At 44.7% G+C, this 16,110-nt stretch overlaps 1 protein-coding gene across 1 annotated transcript in view; it reads right to left on the bottom strand.

Moving 5' to 3' along the window:
• Positions 1–16,110, bottom strand: part of LOC129834719 (chromodomain Y-like protein 2) — an 80,877-nt gene that overhangs the window by 52,529 nt on the left and 12,238 nt on the right. Inside the window, exon 3 of the mRNA XM_055899953.1 lies at positions 10,976–11,193. Within this exon, the coding sequence (XP_055755928.1) occupies positions 10,976–11,193 (218 nt within the window). The remainder of the gene's footprint in view (positions 1–10,975; positions 11,194–16,110) is intronic.

Here is a 16,110-nt window from a genome sequence, read left to right as displayed (position 1 = left end):
TACCTCTGGTGTTAGTGCGTTGTTGTGTGTGTGTGTGTATCGTATCCCCTACCTCTGGTGTTAGTGCGTTGTTGTTGTTGTGTGTGTGTGTGTATCGTATCCCCTACCTCTGGTGTTAGTGCGTTGTTGTTGTGTGTGTGTGTGTGTGTGTGTATCGTATCCCCTACCTCTGGTGTTAGTGCGTTGTTGTGTGTGTGTATCGTATCCCCTACCTCTGGTGTTAGTGCGTTGTTGTTGTGTGTGTGTATCGTATCCCCTACCTCTGGTGTTAGTGCGTTGTTGTTGTTGTGTGTGTGTGTATCGTATCCCCTACCTCTGGTGTTAATGCGTTGTTGTTGTTGTGTGTGTGTATCGTATCCCCTACCTCTGGTGTTAGTGCGTTGTTGTTGTGTGTGTGTATCGTATCCCCTACCTCTGGTGTTAATGCGTTGTTGTTGTTGTGTGTGTGTATCGTATCCCCTACCTCTGGTGTTAGTGCGTTGTTGTTGTGTGTGTGTGTGTGTATCGTATCCCCTACCTCTGGTGTTAATGCGTTGTTGTTGTTGTGTGTGTGTATCGTATCCCCTACCTCTGGTGTTAGTGCGTTGTTGTGTGTGTGTGTATCGTATCCCCTACCTCTGGTGTTAGTGCGTTGTTGTTGTTGTGTGTGTGTGTATCGTATCCCCTACCTCTGGTGTTAGTGCGTTGTTGTTGTTGTGTGTGTGTGTGTGTGTGTGTATCGTATCCCCTACCTCTGGTGTTAGTGCGTTGTTGTTGTTGTGTGTGTGTGTATCGTATCCCCTACCTCTGGTGTTAGTGAGTTGTTGTTGTTGTGTGTGTGTATCGTATCCCCTACCTCTGGTGTTTGTGCGTTGTTGTTGTGTGTGTGTGTGTGTATCGTATCCCCTACCTCTGGTGTTAGTGAGTTGTTGTTGTGTGTGTGTATCGTATCCCCTACCTCTGGTGTTAGTGCGTTGTTGTTGTTGTGTGTGTGTGTGTATCGTATCCCCTACCTCTGGTGTTAGTGCGTTGTTGTGTGTGTGTGTGTATCGTATCCCCTACCTCTGGTGTTAGTGAGTTGTTGTTGTGTGTGTGTATCGTATCCCCTACCTCTGGTGTTAGTGCGTTGTTGTGTGTGTGTATCGTATCCCCTACCTCTGGTGTTAGTGCGTTGTTGTGTGTGTGTATCGTATCCCCTACCTCTGGTGTTAGTGAGTTGTTGTTGTGTGTGTGTGTGTGTGTGTGTGTGTGTGTGTGTGTGTGTGTGTGTGTGTGTGTGTGTGTGTGTGTGTGTGTGTGTGTGTGTGTATCGTATCCCCTACCTCTGGTGTTAGTGCGTTGTTGTTGTGTGTGTGTGTGTATCGTTTCCCCTACCTCTGGTGTTAGTGCGTTGTTGTTGTTGTGTGTGTGTGTGTGTATCGTATCCCCTACCTCTGGTGTTAGTGAGTTGTTGTTGTGTGTGTGTGTATCGTATCCCCTACCTCTGGTGTTAGTGCGCTGTTGTTGTTGTGTGTGTGTATCGTATCCCCTACCTCTGGTGTTAGTGCGTTGTTGTTGTGTGTGTGTGTGTATCGTATCCCCTACCTCTGGTGTTAGTGCGTTGTTGTTGTTGTGTGTGTGTATCGTATCCCCTACCTCTGGTGTTAGTGCGTTGTTGTGTGTGTGTGTGTGCATCGTATCCCCTACCTCTGGTGTTAGTGCGTTGTTGTTGTTGTTGTGTGTGTGTATCGTATCCCCTACCTCTGGTGTTAGTGCGTTGTTGTGTGTGTGTGTGTGTGTGTGTGTGTATCGTATCCCCTACCTCTGGTGTTAGTGCGTTGTTGTTGTTGTGTGTGTGTATCGTATCCCCTACCTCTGGTGTTAGTGCGTTGTTGTTGTTGTTGTGTGTGTGTATCGTATCCCCTACCTCTGGTGTTAGTGCGTTGTTGTTGTGTGTGTGTGTGTATCGTATCCCCTACCTCTGGTGTTAGTGAGTTGTTGTTGTGTGTGTGTGTGTGTGTGTGTGTGTGTGTATCGTATCCCCTACCTCTGGTGTTAGTGCGTTGTTGTTGTGTGTGTGTGTGTGTATCGTATCCCCTACCTCTGGTGTTAGTGCGTTGTTGTTGTGTGTGTGTGTGTGTATCGTATCCCCTACCTCTGGTGTTAGTGCGTTGTTGTTGTTGTGTGTGTGTGTATCGTATCCCCTACCTCTGGTGTTAGTGCGTTGTTGTGTGTGTGTGTATCGTATCCCCTACCTCTGGTGTTAGTGCGTTGTTGTTGTTGTTGTGTGTGTGTGTGTGTATCGTATCCCCTACCTCTGGTGTTAGTGCGTTGTTGTTGTTGTGTGTGTGTGTGTGTATCGTATCCCCTACCTCTGGTGTTAGTGCGTTGTTGTTGTGTGTGTGTATCGTATCCCCTACCTCTGGTGTTAATGCGTTGTTGTTGTTGTGTGTGTGTATCGTATCCCCTACCTCTGGTGTTAGTGCGTTGTTGTTGTGTGTGTGTGTGTGTATCGTATCCCCTACCTCTGGTGTTAATGCGTTGTTGTTGTTGTGTGTGTGTATCGTATCCCCTACCTCTGGTGTTAGTGCGTTGTTGTGTGTGTGTGTATCGTATCCCCTACCTCTGGTGTTAATGCGTTGTTGTTGTTGTGTGTGTGTATCGTATCCCCTACCTCTGGTGTTAGTGCGTTGTTGTTGTTGTGTGTGTGTGTATCGTATCCCCTACCTCTGGTGTTAGTGCGTTGTTGTTGTTGTGTGTGTGTGTATCGTATCCCCTACCTCTGGTGTTAGTGCGTTGTTGTTGTTGTGTGTGTGTGTGTGTGTGTGTATCGTATCCCCTACCTCTGGTGTTAGTGCGTTGTTGTTGTTGTGTGTGTGTGTATCGTATCCCCTACCTCTGGTGTTAGTGAGTTGTTGTTGTTGTGTGTGTGTATCGTATCCCCTACCTCTGGTGTTTGTGCGTTGTTGTTGTGTGTGTGTGTGTGTATCGTATCCCCTACCTCTGGTGTTAGTGAGTTGTTGTTGTGTGTGTGTATCGTATCCCCTACCTCTGGTGTTAGTGCGTTGTTGTTGTTGTGTGTGTATCGTATCCCCTACCTCTGGTGTTAGTGCGTTGTTGTGTGTGTGTATCGTATCCCCTACCTCTGGTGTTAGTGCGTTGTTGTGTGTGTGTATCGTATCCCCTACCTCTGGTGTTAGTGAGTTGTTGTTGTGTGTGTGTGTGTGTGTGTGTGTGTGTGTGTGTGTGTGTGTGTGTGTGTGTGTGTGTGTGTGTGTGTGTGTGTGTGTGTGTGTGTGTGTGTGTGTGTGTGTGTGTGTGTGTGTGTGTATCGTATCCCCTACCTCTGGTGTTAGTGCGTTGTTGTTGTGTGTGTGTGTGTATCGTTTCCCCTACCTCTGGTGTTAGTGCGTTGTTGTTGTTGTGTGTGTGTGTGTGTATCGTATCCCCTACCTCTGGTGTTAGTGAGTTGTTGTTGTGTGTGTGTGTATCGTATCCCCTACCTCTGGTGTTAGTGCGCTGTTGTTGTTGTGTGTGTGTATCGTATCCCCTACCTCTGGTGTTAGTGCGTTGTTGTTGTGTGTGTGTGTGTATCGTATCCCCTACCTCTGGTGTTAGTGCGTTGTTGTTGTTGTGTGTGTGTATCGTATCCCCTACCTCTGGTGTTAGTGCGTTGTTGTGTGTGTGTGTGTGCATCGTATCCCCTACCTCTGGTGTTAGTGCGTTGTTGTTGTTGTTGTGTGTGTGTATCGTATCCCCTACCTCTGGTGTTAGTGCGTTGTTGTGTGTGTGTGTGTGTGTGTGTGTATCGTATCCCCTACCTCTGGTGTTAGTGCGTTGTTGTTGTTGTGTGTGTGTATCGTATCCCCTACCTCTGGTGTTAGTGCGTTGTTGTTGTTGTTGTGTGTGTGTATCGTATCCCCTACCTCTGGTGTTAGTGCGTTGTTGTTGTGTGTGTGTGTGTATCGTATCCCCTACCTCTGGTGTTAGTGAGTTGTTGTTGTGTGTGTGTGTGTGTGTGTGTGTGTGTGTATCGTATCCCCTACCTCTGGTGTTAGTGCGTTGTTGTTGTGTGTGTGTGTGTGTATCGTATCCCCTACCTCTGGTGTTAGTGCGTTGTTGTTGTGTGTGTGTGTGTGTATCGTATCCCCTACCTCTGGTGTTAGTGCGTTGTTGTTGTTGTGTGTGTGTGTATCGTATCCCCTACCTCTGGTGTTAGTGCGTTGTTGTGTGTGTGTGTATCGTATCCCCTACCTCTGGTGTTAGTGCGTTGTTGTTGTTGTTGTGTGTGTGTGTGTGTATCGTATCCCCTACCTCTGGTGTTAGTGCGTTGTTGTTGTTGTGTGTGTGTGTGTGTATCGTATCCCCTACCTCTGGTGTTAGTGCGTTGTTGTTGTGTGTGTTTGTATCGTATCCCCTACCTCTGGTGTTAGTGCGTTGTTGTTGTTGTGTGTGTGTATCGTATCCCCTACCTCTGGTGTTAGTGCGTTGTTGTTGTGTGTGTGTGTATCGTATCCCCTACCTCTGGTGTTAGTGCGTTGTTGTTGTGTGTGTGTGTGTGTGTATCGTATCCCCTACCTCTGGTGTTAGTGCGTTGTTGTTGTGTGTGTGTGTGTATCGTATCCCCTACCTCTGGTGTTAGTGCGTTGTTGTTGTGTGTGTGTGTGTATCGTATCCCCTACCTCTGGTGTTAGTGCGTTGTTGTTGTGTGTGTGTGTGTGTGTATCGTATCCCCTACCTCTGGTGTTAGTGCGTTGTTGTTGTGTGTGTGTGTGTGTGTGTGTATCGTATCCCCTACCTCTGGTGTTAGTGCGTTGTTGTTGTGTGTGTGTGTGTATCGTATCCCCTACCTCTGGTGTTAGTGCGTTGTTGTTGTGTGTGTGTGTATCGTATCCCCTACCTCTGGTGTTAGTGCGTTGTTGTTGTTGTGTGTGTGTGTGTGTGTGTGTATCGTATCCCCTACCTCTGGTGTTAGTGCGTTGTTGTTGTTGTTGTGTGTGTGTATCGTATCCCCTACCTCTGGTGTTAGTGCGTTGTTGTTGTTGTGTGTGTGTGTATCGTATCCCCTACCTCTGGTGTTAGTGCGTTGTTGTTGTTGTTGTGTGTGTGTGTGTGTATCGTATCCCCTACCTCTGGTGTTAGTGAGTTGTTGTTGTTGTGTGTGTGTATCGTATCCCCTACCTCTGGTGTTAGTGCGTTGTTGTGTGTGTGTGTGTATCGTATCCCCTACCTCTGGTGTTAGTGCGTTGTTGTTGTGTGTGTGTATCGTATCCCCTACCTCTGGTGTTAGTGCGTTGTTGTTGTGTGTGTGTGTATCGTATCCCCTACCTCTGGTGTTAGTGCGTTGTTGTTGTGTGTGTGTGTGTGTATCGTATCCCCTACCTCTGGTGTTAGTGCGTTGTTGTTGTTGTGTGTGTGTGTATCGTATCCCCTACCTCTGGTGTTAGTGCGTTGTTGTTGTGTGTGTGTGTGTATCGTATCCCCTACCTCTGGTGTTAGTGCGTTGTTGTTGTGTGTGTGTATCGTATCCCCTACCTCTGGTGTTAGTGCGTTGTTGTTGTGTGTGTGTGTGTGTATCGTATCCCCTACCTCTGGTGTTAGTGCGTTGTTGTGTGTGTGTGTGTATCGTATCCCCTACCTCTGGTGTTAATGCGTTGTTGTTGTTGTTGTGTGTGTGTGTATCGTATCCCCTACCTCTGGTGTTAGTGCGTTGTTGTGTGTGTGTGTATCGTATCCCCTACCTCTGGTGTTAGTGAGTTGTTGTTGTGTGTGTGTGTGTGTGTATCGTATCCCCTACCTCTGGTGCTAGTGCGTTGTTGTTGTTGTTGTGTGTGTGTATCGTATCCCCTACCTCTGGTGTTAGTGCGTTGTTGTTGTGTGTGTGTGTATCGTATCCCCTACCTCTGGTGTTAGTGCGTTGTTGTTGTGTGTGTGCGTGTGTGTATCGTATCCCCTACCTCTGGTGTTAGTGCATTGTTGTTGTGTGTGTGTGTGTATCGTATCCCCTACCTCTGGTGTTAGTGCGTTGTTGTTGTGTGTGTGTGTATCGTATCCCCTACCTCTGGTGTTAGTGCGTTGTTGTTGTTGTGTGTGTGTGTATCGTATCCCCTACCTCTGGTGTTAGTGCGTTGTTGTTGTTGTGTGTGTGTGTATCGTATCCCCTACCTCTGGTGTTAGTGCGTTGTTGTTGTTGTGTGTGTGTGTATCGTATCCCCTACCTCTGGTGTTAGTGCGTTGTTGTTGTGTGTGTATCGTATCCCCTACCTCTGGTGTTAGTGCGTTGTTGTGTGTGTGTGTGTGTGTATCCCCTACCTCTGGTGTTAGTGAGTTGTTGTGTGTGTGTGTATCGTATCCCCTACCTCTGGTGTTAGTGCGTTGTTGTTGTGTGTGTGTATCGTATCCCCTACCTCTGGTGTTAGTGAGTTGTTGTTGTGTGTGTGTGTGTGTGTGTATCGTATCCCCTACCTCTGGTGTTAGTGCGTTGTTGTGTGTGTGTGTTTGTGTATCGTATCCCCTACCTCTGGTGTTAGTGAGTTGTTGTTGTGTGTGTGTGTATCGTATCCCCTACCTCTGGTGTTAATGAGTTGTTGTTGTGTGTGTGTGTGTGTGTGTGTGTATCGTATCCCCTACCTCTGGTGTTAGTGCGTTGTTGTTGTGTGTGTGTGTGTGTATCGTTTCCCCTACCTCTGGTGTTAGTGCGTTGTTGTTGTTGTGTGTGTGTGTGTGTGTGTGTATCGTATCCCCTACCTCTGGTGTTAGTGCGTTGTTGTGTGTGTGTGTGTATCGTATCCCCTACCTCTGGTGTTAGTGCGTTGTTGTTGTGTGTGTGTGTATCGTATCCCCTACCTCTGGTGTTAGTGCGTTGTTGTTGTGTGTGTGTGTGTGTGTGTGTGTGTGTGTGTGTGTGTGTATCGTATCCCCTACCTCTGGTGTTAGTGAGTTGTTGTGTGTGTGTATCGTATCCCCTACCTCTGGTGTTAGTGCGTTGTTGTGTGTGTGTGTGTGTGTGTATCGTATCCCCTACCTCTGGTGTTAGTGAGTTGTTGTGTGTGTGTATCGTATCCCCTACCTCTGGTGTTAGTGAGTTGTTGTGTGTGTGTATCGTATCCCCTACCTCTGGTGTTAGTGCGTTGTTGTGTGTGTGTGTGTGTGTGTATCGTATCCCCTACCTCTGGTGTTAGTGAGTTGTTGTGTGTGTGTATCGTATCCCCTACCTCTGGTGTTAGTGCGTTGTTGTGTGTGTGTGTGTATCGTATCCCCTACCTCTGGTGTTAGTGCGTTGTTGTGTGTGTGTATCGTATCCCCTACCTCTGGTGTTAGTGAGTTGTTGTTGTGTGTGTGTGTGTGTGTGTATCGTATCCCCTACCTCTGGTGTTAGTGCGTTGTTGTTGTTGTGTGTGTGTGTGTGTATCGTATCCCCTACCTCTGGTGTTAGTGAGTTGTTGTTGTGTGTGTGTGTGTATCGTATCCCCTACCTCTGGTGTTAGTGCGTTGTTGTTGTTGTTGTGTGTGTGTATCGTATCCCCTACCTCTGGTGTTAGTGCGTTGTTGTTGTGTGTGTGTGTGTATCGTATCCCCTACCTCTGGTGTTAGTGCGTTGTTGTTGTGTGTGTGTGTGCATCGTATCCCCTACCTCTGGTGTTAGTGCGTTGTTGTTGTTGTGTGTGTGTGTATCGTATCCCCTACCTCTGGTGTTAGTGCGTTGTTGTTGTTGTTGTGTGTGTGTATCGTATCCCCTACCTCTGGTGTTAGTGCGTTGTTGTTGTGTGTGTGTGTATCGTATCCCCTACCTCTGGTGTTAGTGCGTTGTGTGTGTGTGTGTGTGTGTGTGTGTGTATCGTATCCCCTACCTCTGGTGTTAGTGCGTTGTTGTTGTTGTGTGTGTGTATCGTATCCCCTACCTCTGGTGTTAGTGAGTTGTTGTTGTGTGTGTGTGTATCGTATCCCCTACCTCTGGTGTTAGTGCGTTGTGTGTGTGTGTGTGTGTGTGTGTGTATCGTATCCCCTACCTCTGGTGTTAGTGCGTTGTTGTTGTGCGTGTGTGTGTATCGTATCCCCTACCTCTGGTGTTAGTGAGTTGTTGTTGTGTGTGTGTGTGTGTGTGTGTGTGTGTGTGTGTGTGTGTGTGTGTGTGTGTGTGTGTGTGTGTGTGTGTATCGTATCCCCTACCTCTGGTGTTAGTGAGTTATTGTTGTGTGTGTGTGTATCGTATCCCCTACCTCTGGTGTTAGTGCGTTGTTGTTGTGTGTGTGTGTATCGTATCCCCTACCTCTGGTGTTAGTGCGTTGTTGTTGTGTGTGTGTGTGTGTGTATCGTATCCCCTACCTCTGGTGTTAGTGCGTTGTTGTTGTGTGTGTGTGTGTATCGTATCCCCTACCTCTGGTGTTAGTGCGTTGTTGTTGTTGTTGTTGTGTGTGTGTGTGTGTGTGTGTGTGTGTGTGTGTGTGTGTGTGTGTGTGTGTGTGTGTGTGTGTGTGTGTGTGTGTGTGTGTGTGTGTGTGTGTGTGTGTGTGTGTGTGTGTGTGTGTGTGTGTGTGTGTGTGTGTGTGTGTGTGTGTGTGTGTGTATCGTATCCCCTACCTCTGGTGTTAGTGAGTTATTGTTGTGTGTGTGTGTGTGTATCGTATCCCCTACCTCTGGTGTTAGTGCGTTGTTGTGTGTGTGTGTATCGTATCCCCTACCTCTGGTGTTAGTGCGTTGTTGTTGTGTGTGTGTGTGTGTATCGTATCCCCTACCTCTGGTGTTAGTGCGTTGTTGTTGTGTGTGTGTGTGTATCGTATCCCCTACCTCTGGTGTTAGTGCGTTGTTGTTGTTGTGTGTGTGTATCGTATCCCCTACCTCTGGTGTTAGTGCGTTGTTGTTGTGTGTGTGTGTGTGTGTGTATCGTATCCCCTACCTCTGGTGTTAGTGCGTTGTTGTTGTGTGTGTGTGTATCGTATCCCCTACCTCTGGTGTTAGTGCGTTGTTGTTGTTGTGTGTGTGTGTGTATCGTATCCCCTACCTCTGGTGTTAGTGCGTTGTTGTTGTGTGTGTGTGTGTATCGTATCCCCTACCTCTGGTGTTAGTGCGTTGTTGTTGTTGTGTGTGTGTATCGTATCCCCTACCTCTGGTGTTAGTGCGTTGTGTGTGTGTGTGTGTGTGTGTGTGTGTGTGTGTATCGTATCCCCTACCTCTGGTGTTAGTGCGTTGTTGTTGTGTGTGTGTGTGTATCGTATCCCCTACCTCTGGTGTTAGTGCGTTGTGTGTGTGTGTGTGTGTGTGTGTGTGTGTGTGTGTGTGTGTGTGTGTGTGTGTGTGTGTGTATCGTATCCCCTACCTCTGGTGTTAGTGCGTTATGTGTGTGTGTGTGTGTGTGTGTGTATCGTATCCCCTACCTCTGGTGTTAGTGCGTTGTTGTTGTGTGTGTGTGTATCGTATCCCCTACCTCTGGTGTTAGTGCGTTGTTGTTGTGCGTGTGTGTGTGTGTGTATCGTATCCCCTACCTCTGGTGTTAGTGCGTTGTTGTTGTTGTGTGTGTGTATCGTATCCCCTACCTCTGGTGTTAGTGCGTTGTGTGTGTGTGTGTGTGTGTATCGTATCCCCTACCTCTGGTGTTAGTGCGTTGTTGTTGTGTGTGTGTGTGTGTATCGTATCCCCTACCTCTGGTGTTAGTGCGTTGTGTGTGTGTGTGTGTGTGTGTGTGTGTATCGTATCCCCTACCTCTGGTGTTAGTGCGTTGTTGTTGTGTGTGTGTATCGTATCCCCTACCTCTGGTGTTAGTGCGTTGTTGTTGTTGTGCGTGTGTGTATCGTATCCCCTACCTCTGGTGTTAGTGAGTTGTTGTTGTGTGTGTGTGTGTATCGTATCCCCTACCTCTGGTGTTAGTGAGTTGTTGTTGTTGTGTGTGTGTGTATCGTATCCCCTACCTCTGGTGTTAGTGTGTTGTTGTGTGTGTGTGTGTATCGTATCCCCTACCTCTGGTGTTAGTGAGTTGTTGTTGTTGTGTGTGTGTGTATCGTATCCCCTACCTCTGGTGTTAGTGCGTTGTTGTTGTGTGTGTGTGTGTGTATCGTATCCCCTACCTCTGGTGTTAGTGAGTTGTTGTTGTGTGTGTGTGTGTATCGTATCCCCTACCTCTGGTGTTAGTGAGTTGTTGTGTGTGTGTGTGTATCGTATCCCCTACCTCTGGTGTTAGTGCGTTGTTGTTGTGTGTGTGTGTGTGTATCGTATCCCCTACCTCTGGTGTTAGTGCGTTGTTGTTGTGTGTGTGTGTATCGTATCCCCTACCTCTGGTGTTAGTGCGTTGTTGTTGTGTGTGTGTGTATCGTATCCCCTACCTCTGGTGTTAGTGCGTTGTTGTTGTTGTGTGTGTGTGTGTATCGTATCCCCTACCTCTGGTGTTAGTGCGTTGTTGTGTGTGTGTGTGTGTGTATCGTATCCCCTACCTCTGGTGTTAGTGCGTTGTTGTTGTTGTGTGTGTGTGTATCGTATCCCCTACCTCTGGTGTTAGTGCGTTGTTGTTGTTGTGTGTGTGTGTATCGTATCCCCTACCTCTGGTGTTAGTGCGTTGTTGTTGTTGTGTGTGTGTGTGTATCGTATCCCCTACCTCTGGTGTTAGTGCGTTGTTGTTGTTGTGTGTGTGTGTATCGTATCCCCTACCTCTGGTGTTAATGCGTTGTTGTTGTTGTTGTGTGTGTGTATCGTATCCCCTACCTCTGGTGTTAATGCGTTGGTGTTGTGTGTGTGTGTATCGTATCCCCTACCTCTGGTGTTAATGCGTTGTTGTTGTTGTGTGTGTGTGTGTGTGTGTATCGTATCCCCTACCTCTGGTGTTAGTGCGTTGTTGTTGTGTGTGTGTGTGTGTATCGTATCCCCTACCTCTGGTGTTAGTGCGTTGTTGTTGTTGTGTGTGTGTGTGTGTATCGTATCCCCTACCTCTGGTGTTAGTGCGTTGTTGTTGTTGTGTGTGTGTGTGTATCGTATCCCCTACCTCTGGTGTTAGTGCGTTGTGTGTGTGTGTGTGTATGGTATCCCCTACCTCTGGTGTTAGTGCGTTGTTGTCAGACGTCTGGCTGGAAAGCAGCACGTGCGTGAAGCCCTCCTCCTTCCTCACGACAATGTCACGGAATCGACAGTTGGTCTCGTTCTGCCGCACATTGTACCTCAGCCGCTTGTCGAACACGTAGCCTTTGTCCTCTCCAAGCTTCCTCTTCACAGAGCTGTGCAGATTCATCTCACCGTTGGAGAGTGTGGAGCCTGTTGGAACATATGGAGCAGAATGAATGATGGGCAGAGTGAGTGATGGGCTGAGGATCCATCAGGAGTCAGAGCAGTGCACCCTAATTTAGAGACACTTTCCTGGAAAATGACATGGTGCATCTCAAGTAGAGGTCGACCGACTATGATTTTTCAACGCCGATACCGATAATTAGAGGACCAAAAAAAGCCAATACCGATTAAATCGGACGATTTGTATATATATATATATATATATATATATTTGTAATAATGACAATTCCAAGAATACTGAATAAACAATTAACACTTATTTTAACTTAATATATCAATAAAATCTATTTAGTCTCAAATAAATAATGAAACATGTTCAATTTGGTTTAAATAATGCAGTTGGAAGTGTTGGAGAAGAAAGTAAACGTGCAATATGTGCCATGTAAAAAAGCTAACGTTTAAGTTCCTTGCTCAGAACATGAGAACATATGAAAGCTGGTGGTTCCTTTCAACATGAGTCTTCAATATTCCCAGGTAAGAAGTTTTAGATTGTAGTTATTATAGGACTATTTCTCTCTATACCATTTGTATTTCATATACCTTTGACTATTGGATGTTCTAATAGGTACTTTAGTATTGCCAGCCTAATCTCGGGAGTTGATAGGCTTGAAGTCATAAACAGCGCAATGCTTCAAGCATTGCGAAGAGCTGCTGGCAAACGCAGGAAAGTGCTGTTTGAATGAATGCTTACGAGTCTGCTGCTGCCTACTACCGCTCAGTCAGACTGCTCAATCAAATCATAGACTAATTATAATATAATAACACAGAAATACGAGCCTTTGGTCATTAATATGGTCAAATATGGGAACTATAATTTCAAAAACAAAATGTTTATTCTTTCAGTGAAATACGGAACCGTTCCGTATTTTATCTAACGGGTGGCATCCCTAGGTCTAAATATCGCTGTTACACTGCACAACCTTCAATGTTATGTCATAATTATGTACAATTCTGGCAAATGAATTACGGTCTTTGTTAGGAAGAAATAGTCTTCACACAGTTCGCAACGAGCCAGGTGGCCCAAACTGCTGCATATACCCTGACTCTGCTTGCACAGAACGCAAGAGAAGTGGCACAATTTCCCTAGTTAAAATAAATTAATGTTAGCAGGCAATATTAACTAAATATGCAGGTTTAAAAATATATACTTGTGTATTGATTTTAAGAAAGGCATTGATGTTTATCGTTAGGTACACATTGGTGCCATGACAATGCGTTTTTCACGAATGCGTTTGTTAAATCACCCGTTTGGTGAAGTAGGCTGTGATTCAATGATAAATTAACAGGCACCGCATCGATTATATGCAACCCAGGACAAGCTAGACAAACCAGTAATATCATCAACCATGTGTAGTTAACTAGTGATTATGTTAAGATTGACTGTTTTTTATAAGATACGTTTAATGCTAGCTAGCACCTTACCTTGGCTCCTTGCTGCACTCGCATAACAGGTAGTCAGCCTGACACCTCGTGGAGTGCAATGTAATCGGCTACAATCGGTGTCCAAGAATGCCGATTACCGACTGTTATGAAAACTTGAAATCAGCCCTAACTAAATCGGCCATTCCGATTAATCGGTCGACCTCTAGTTTGAATGAATGCTTACGAGCGTGCTGCTGACTACCACCGCTCAGTCAGACTGCTCTATCAAATGTCAAATCATGTCTTAATTTTAATATAATAAACACACAGAAATACGAGCCATAGGTCATTAATATGGTCAAATCCGGAAATTATAATTTTGAATAAAATGTTTATTCTTTCAGTGAAATACGGAACCGTCTAAATATTGCTGTTACATTGCACAACCTTCAATGTTATGTCATAATTATGTACAATTCTGGCAAATTAACTACGGTATTTGTTAGGAAGAAATGGTCTTTACACAGTTCACAACGAGCCAGACGGCCCAAACTGCTGCATATACCCTGACTCTGCTTGTATTGATCGTAAGAGAAGTGACACATTTTCCCTAGTTAATATTAACCGGCTAATATGAATTTCTTTTAACTAAATATACAGGTTTAAAAAAAATATACTTGTGAATTGATTTTAAGAAAGGAATGGATGTTTATGGTTACGTACATTGGTTCAACGATTGTGCTTTTTTCACGAATGCTCTTTTGTTAAATCGTCACCCTTTTGGCGAAGTTGAAGTAGGCTGTGATTCGACGATAAATTAACAGGCACCGCATTGATTATATGCCATGCAAGACAAACTAGTTAAAGTAGTAATATCATCAACCATGTGTAGTTAACTGGTGATTATGCTAAGATTGATTGTTTTTTATAAGATAAGTTTAATGCTAGCTAACAACTTACCTTGGCTTCTTTCTGCACTCACGTAACAGGTGGTCAGCCTGCCACGCTGTCTCCTCGTGGATTGCAATGTAATCGGCTATGATCGGCATCCAAAAATGCAGATTACCGATTGTTATGAAAACTTGAATTCAGCACTAATTAAAAATCGGCCCTAATTAATAGGTTGACCTCTAGTAGCAACACTTTTTCAGTTCTCCATGGCTAACGTTAAATCTTTCAAAAAATCTGTGGTAGGAAGGATTATCTTCACATACTGAGCAGCTCATGTTATATAGACAGAAGCATGCTATATGGCAGACCAATCCAAACTCATCTCTCGGCATGTCCAGCCCAGCCATTATCTCAGCCAATCATGGCTAGCGGGAAGGTTCCTGCCTTTTTCCGTGGCTAAACCAACTAGGCTCGTAATTTAACTATTGTATTTCTATTTACACATCGCATACAAGTTTGTTATTAACTTCTTTGATATAGGGGGCAGCATTTTCACGTTTGGATGAATTGCGTGCCCATAGTGAACTGCCTCCTATTCTGTCCCAGATACTAATATATGCATATTATTATTACTATTGGATATAAAACACTCTGAAGTTTCTAAAACTGTTTGAATGATGTCTGTGAGTATAACAGAACTCATATGGCAGGCAAAAACCTGACAAAAAATCCAAACAGGAAGTTAGAATTCTGAGACTGGTCATTGTTAAACTCATCGCCTATTCAATTCCCTGTAATATATGAATCCGTTTGCACTTCCTACGCCTTCCACTAGATGTCAACAGTCTGTAGAACGCTGAATGAAGCCTATACTGTGATGTGGGACCGGATGGGAGGTGTTTGAGTCAGTGGTCTGGCAGATTGCCAGTTCTTGGTCACGCGCATTCCTCATGATATCGCCATGCGTTCCATTACTTATAGAGACTGAAAATAATTCTCCGGTTGGAACCTTATTGGATATAAATGATAACAACATCCTGAAGATTGATTCTCTACTAAGTTTGACCAGTTTATTCGACTTGTAATATAACTTTTTGATGTTTTCGTCCGACGTTTGCCTGCTCTGCGCGAGCGTTTGGACACGTGTACTACACATGCTGGACATAAGTAATGGACATTATCAAACAAAACAACGATTTATTGTGGAACTAGGATTCCTGGCAGTGCATTCTGATGAACATAATCAAAAGGTAAGGGAATATTTATAATATAAATATGCACATTATCGAACAAAACATAAATGTATTGTGTAACATGATGTCCTATGAGTGTCATCTGATGAAGATCATCAAAGGTTAGTGATTCATTTTATCTCTTTCTGCTTTTTGTGACTACTATCTTTTGCTTGGAAAATGGCTGTGTTTTTCTGTGGCTATGTACTGAGCACCAACATAATTGTTTGGTGTGCTTTCCCCGTAAATCCTTTTTGAAATCAGACATGTTGGCTGGATTCACAACATGTGTAGCTTTAATTTGGTGTCTTTCATGTGTGATTTCATGAAAGATTGATTTTTATAGTAATATATTTGAATTTAGCGCGCTACATTTTTTCTGGATTTTGGCCAAGTGGGACGCTACCGTCCCACCTATCCCAGAGAAGTTTTAAAACACATGAAAGTTCACATAATCCAGAAGGCATTTCTGCCAAAAAACACATTTTTATAAAAATAAAAAGATTACATTCAAATGCCTCTCCTGTGAAGTAGCAACATACGACATAAGCCTAGCTTCCTGAAACAGGTCACATTTATGAGCCCATTGCTGTGTCTTTCAGCTGGGGTCTAAGTGACTCTGGATTGGAAAACAATAATCATCTGTGGAAACACACAAAGGGTTTCTGTGGAAACACAGATTTTCTATGCTTTTTACAAGGGTTTCAGACAAATATATGCCCTGCAAAAATCACTGTTCAAGTGTAATACAAGCATGCCTGCTTTTGGCTTTTCTTCGTATGTTTGACGCAAATAAATGCAGTGACTTTCCAAGTCTTGTTCTAGTCAGATAACCAAACATTATTCAACATCTTCACAGCTCTACCGTGGCCTAGGGCTCCAGCTTATCCTGAGTGATAATAGAGAACAGTAACAATTAAATGCTTTACAGAACATGATTCACACCTAACACAAATACGAGGTGTACAATAGTATTGTGTTTCAAGTTGTAAAGTGTAACACACTGTGGTAATGTGGCCATTAACTGCCTTCAGTATATCATCAGTATGCTGTAATGTGTTAAATTTGCCACCTGGCACTGATTTGCTTGGGTATGAGATTGGACTAAAACAAAATCATAAAATACTACCACTGAAAAACATCCAGTCTATCCAGACAAATGTAGAAGAATCTAAATATCAATGTGATGACAAACAGCCCCCACACATTGTGATTTAACCCTGACAGAGGTGGAAAGGACTTTATAAATATAATCATTAACTCAATGAGACTAGTCTTGGACTGTGACCCGGGACTGAAATTCACTGTCCTTATCACCACTCTCAGTAGTACAATACTGAACCATAAGGACCTCACAGAGCATGCATTCAACTATAGGCTAGAGGCATCCTCTGGCTGT

The sequence above is a fragment of the Salvelinus fontinalis genome, chromosome 35 (genome assembly GCF_029448725.1).
Source record: "Salvelinus fontinalis isolate EN_2023a chromosome 35, ASM2944872v1, whole genome shotgun sequence".
In the NCBI taxonomy this organism is placed as follows: Eukaryota; Metazoa; Chordata; class Actinopteri; order Salmoniformes; family Salmonidae; genus Salvelinus; species Salvelinus fontinalis.
Note: the sequence above shows the minus strand (reverse complement) of the source record. Positions and strands in the feature narration are given on the sequence as shown.